The sequence below is a fragment of the Sinocyclocheilus grahami genome, unplaced genomic scaffold (genome assembly GCF_001515645.1).
Source record: "Sinocyclocheilus grahami isolate Dianchi unplaced genomic scaffold, SAMN03320097.WGS_v1.1 scaffold292.1, whole genome shotgun sequence".
Taxonomy (NCBI): domain Eukaryota; kingdom Metazoa; phylum Chordata; class Actinopteri; order Cypriniformes; family Cyprinidae; genus Sinocyclocheilus; species Sinocyclocheilus grahami.
The window spans coordinates 1,105,398-1,109,769 of NW_015505471.1; the positions used below are offsets into that span (position 1 = coordinate 1,105,398).

The 4,372-nt window shown below is 37.3% G+C and overlaps 1 protein-coding gene across 1 annotated transcript in view; it reads left to right on the forward strand.

Annotated features, from left to right (window-relative positions):
• Positions 1–4,349, forward strand: part of LOC107600807 (eukaryotic translation initiation factor 4 gamma 1-like) — a gene marked incomplete at its 3' end in the record, with an annotated part of 53,031 nt that extends 48,682 nt beyond the window's left edge. Inside the window, exons 29-30 of the mRNA XM_016292775.1 lie at positions 2,313–2,394; positions 4,209–4,349. Coding sequence (XP_016148261.1) covers positions 2,313–2,394; positions 4,209–4,349 — 223 coding nt within the window. The remainder of the gene's footprint in view (positions 1–2,312; positions 2,395–4,208) is intronic.
• Positions 4,350–4,372: the final 23 nt, after the last annotated feature.

The following is a 4,372-nucleotide window of genomic DNA, read 5'->3' on the forward strand; positions in this document are numbered from 1 at the left end:
GTGTGTGTGTGTGTGTAAGAGTGTGTGTGTAAGAGTGTGTGTGAGAGAGAGTGTGTGTAAGTGTAAGAGTGTGTGTGTGTGCACGCGCCAGAGTTGTAAAGTATTTGAGTGAATGTAACTAATTACTGTACTTGAGTATCCTTTCGGATACGTTTTATTTTTACTGAGTATCAAAGATATTAGCAACCTTTACTCTCTACTTCACTACATTTTTGAATGAGTATCTGTTAGGGGTGGGGTGAAAATGTGATTCTTAGATGCATCGCGATGCAGACGTGGAGGATTCTGAATCGATTCACAAATGTCAAAAATCTATTTTCTATTTCTGAAATCAGACCGGCACCGTCTGCGTTAAAAGCTAGCGTATGGAAGCACTTTGGCTTCTATGAAGTTGAAGGGGGAGCCACACTATATGCAAGTTGTGTCAAGCCAGACTAAAATATTTTGGAAATGCAACAAATATGAGAAACCATATTACAGAATATGCTTAAGTCTGTGTTAATTTACTACAAGTATGCTGCTACAGGCACATGTTTTATTTCCTGTTGGTTCTTTGTAACCTTCTTCTTGACTTGCCAAATCTCTGACATTTGTTTTATTAATAAAAGATCTTGGAAGTAAATTCATTGTGTCATTCCAGATACTTAGCTTCAAAAGTCAGACAGGGAGAAAAAAGAAAATCTGTATTAAAACGAGGGCTGGGTATCGAGTTCGATACTTTTTAGGCACCGACCGAATTGCCTCGATACCATCGAGTATCGAAAAACGTCGTCGTTCGGTACCAAATTTCGATACCTAAGGGGTTAATCTCATCAGCGTCAGTAAGCCAATAAGCCTGCAGCACTAGCCGGTGTGTTCGACTAGAGGCGCGGCGCAGATCGATCATCTGCGAGAGCAATTCGAAAGCGCACGGAGCAGTCTGCTCTCTTTAGCTCTCGTGGTACTGTAATACCAGCAGTATAGAGTAGCGCGGGAGCTGCGTGGAGTTCCCATCATATGCAGATGTCCGTTCATACTAACCTTACACGACCATTCATGCAAACTGTAGTATCATGCTACATAAGACAATAAATCAGATTTATGTTCCGCTTTTACTCAAAACTCACTTTAAACCACCATTAAGTGTTTGTAATAACTTCCGATTGCCGTCTAACAGGGCCGGATTTACGCATTGCTCAAGACATTGAGCAAATAAATATAACAAACAATAGGGTAAAAAATGACAAACTATTTCCATGTCTTCCACCTTTTTTATGTAGGCTACAGAAATCATGCTTTCTTTCTCCCAGTCTCTCTCACAGACGCACACACAGTGCAGACACCGATTAAGAAATATTTTTGTTTGCTTGGGTGGTAATATTAGGTCTATTATATTAATAGGGAAGGGGGCCCAAAAATATGTGTGTGTGTCTGTTTGTTCTGGTTTTTCCATGAAATACCTGCACATAGATCCGGTTTTCTCCAGCTTCTCCACAACGTTACAGTTTTTCGCTGCCACGTCTCTTTGACTAGTGCATCTTTGAGCCTCTAAGTAAAATACTTATATATTGTTCAAATCAGACACTTTAAGACTTTTACTCCAGCTGTTTTGGAGTTGGTTACTTGTAACATGTCATGGAGTAATTTTCACTGCAAGCTATCTGTACTTTTACTCAAGTGGGGTTTTCAGGTATCTTTACACCTCTGGTGTGTGCCTTAAAGGGGTCATAAAATGCATTTTTAAATGATTTTATAATGTTTCCTGAAGTGCACTTATAATCTTAGTGTTTTTTTCACCAAAAACAGTCATAATTTAAATGTAAATGCTAATTTTCTTCCCTGATTTTAGCCTCTTTGTCGGAAGGGGCGTGTCCGCTGTGAGACCACACCCACTGCTGTGATTGGCTAACTTATTTGCATATGAAATGAGCATTACATGTGGACCTCTCTTAGATGATCACTATGATCTCCTTATTGCAATGCCATTTCTGCAATCTCACCAATGCTTTCGTCAGAGTTCTGGTGATGGGGAAAAAATATGAGCTGGATGGAAAAGGAACACAGTAGTTTTGCAAGCAAACACAAAGTTTCTTTGGGGAAATGCAAACGTTTTAATGCTTTTGTGTTCACGGCGCAGATGAGTTTATCGGGGAACAGATGTTTTTAAGCCATCACGGAAGCATTGAAATATATTTTTTATCCATCATCATGTCCCCTTAGGAGCTGTACTTTACAGCTACAAATATGAATGACACAATTTAGTTTGAGATGTATTCTAGCTGTTGTAGCGGTGTTTCACCTCAGTGACCTTTGACCTCTCTGTCTCTCTGCAGGCCAGTCTAGACGAGCAGCAAACATCATCGAGCACGTTTGTCCGAGCGCTGATGACCACCGTCTGTCAGTGTGCCATCATCTGTGAGTCCTTTAATACAACAGGATTTGATTGTGTGTTAACTGAAATAAAAATATATATAATTTTATTTGAGCTAGCTGCCAAGGCAACATTTCTTGTTTTTATTTAGTTTAACTTGATGTACTAAAATAACTTAATTTATTAGGGCCCGAGCACCGATCATCATCTTTTCCAAAGTGAATCGCATTTTTGAGGGCCTAAACATGCTCAAAACTTTGCACACGTGTCAGAACTAGTGAAAATTTACATCTGATATGGGTTTCAGAAGTGGGTGTGGCAAAACGGCTCGATAGCGCCACCTGTAAAATTTCAACGGAGTGTGCCTCGAGCTACGTTTCACGTACATGTACGAAACTCGGTAGACACGTGTAACACACCATCACCTACAAAAAAGTCTCTTGGTACAAAATCCGAAACCCAACAGGAAGTCCGTTATTTTGAATTTCCTGTACGATTTTTGTGGGGTTTTTTGCCGTTTCCAGGCCTCGTACTTCGACGAACTCCTCCTACAATTTTAATCAGATCATCTTCAAATTTGGTGAGGGTTATCTTAAGGCCTTTGCGATGCTACATTGCGAAGATCTTGAGTTTTCGTCAAGGGGCGTGTCCCTGGCGGCCTGACAAAGTTTGATGTTACGCCATGAAACAGGAAGTTGTTGTAACCCATGCATACAATGTCCAATCTTCCTCAAACTTCACATGTTGTATAAGAGTCCTGGCCTGAACACATCTGAAGGTCAATATTCAGTTATAATTATAGCGCCACCTGCTGGCAGCAGGAAGTTTGGCACATATAAAGGACTTGGACATATTCCTCCTATATTTACCACTTTCCTAAAGCTACCAGGTGCGAGGGCCCTTTCATCGCTGCTTGCAGCTTTGATTTTATATTAAACTTATTGATTTAAAAAATAAAAAAATAAAAGCTTTAAAACAAAAAAGACATAAAAATAAAAGTGACAAACACACACAACAAAATTACTAAAACTTTACCTAAAATAAAAATAAAATCGTAATATAACGATAAAAACTGTTGGGGGGGAAAAGTCAATAATTAATGTTAATAGTTATTTATGATTAATGTTTATGAATATTATAAGGAATAATTATTGTAAATGAAATTAATAATAATAAAATAACTGAGGTTTTTGAGGCAACTGTAGGGAGTTTGTAAATTGAGAAATCAATAATTAATGTAATATTCATATACATTAAATATATATAAATATAATAATTGTAAATTTAATAAATAGTAATAAAATAATGGGTTCTTGGGGGAACTGCAGGAAGGTTGTAAGTTGTTGACAAGTTAATAAATGTAATAATTTTAGTTAAAGTGTATAGTTAACGTACCAAATGAATAAATGTATATGTAAATCAAATAAATAATTTTAAAATAATTGGATTCTTTAGTGAACTGCAGGGGGTTTGTAAGTTGTTTGAAAGGAAATAATTAATGTAATTATTTGTAATAATGAATACAACTAAATTTAAAAAGCAAAATACTTTTATAAATAAAATAAAAATAAAACCCTTAATAAAAAAAGATTAAATATTTGTTTAGCTGCATGTTGAGTGACCACTGATATTAGAGAACCATGAACATGTAAATGTGTTAAATCATTCAAATGTTGAGTTAAAATTTCAGGCAGACTTCAAGGAAATATTTTAGGCCAGAAGCGATTCGACTGACAAAAATGTTTCTGAATCCCTGCATCAGCAGAACAGAGATGTTTGTGTTATTTTTCTTTATAATAATGTCAAAAGGTAAAAGTCACGTTGGCTTTAATGTTGTTTTCATCCTGTCGTTATCAAGGTGAGAATCCATATAAAGTAGACACTAAAGAAATTACCCAGAGGGCCAAGCTGCTGCAGCGCTACATTAAAGACGAGCAGAAGGAGCTGCAGGCGCTCTACGCTTTACAGAGTCTGATGATGCAGATGGAGCAGCCACCAAGTGAGTGTGTGTGTGTGTGTGTG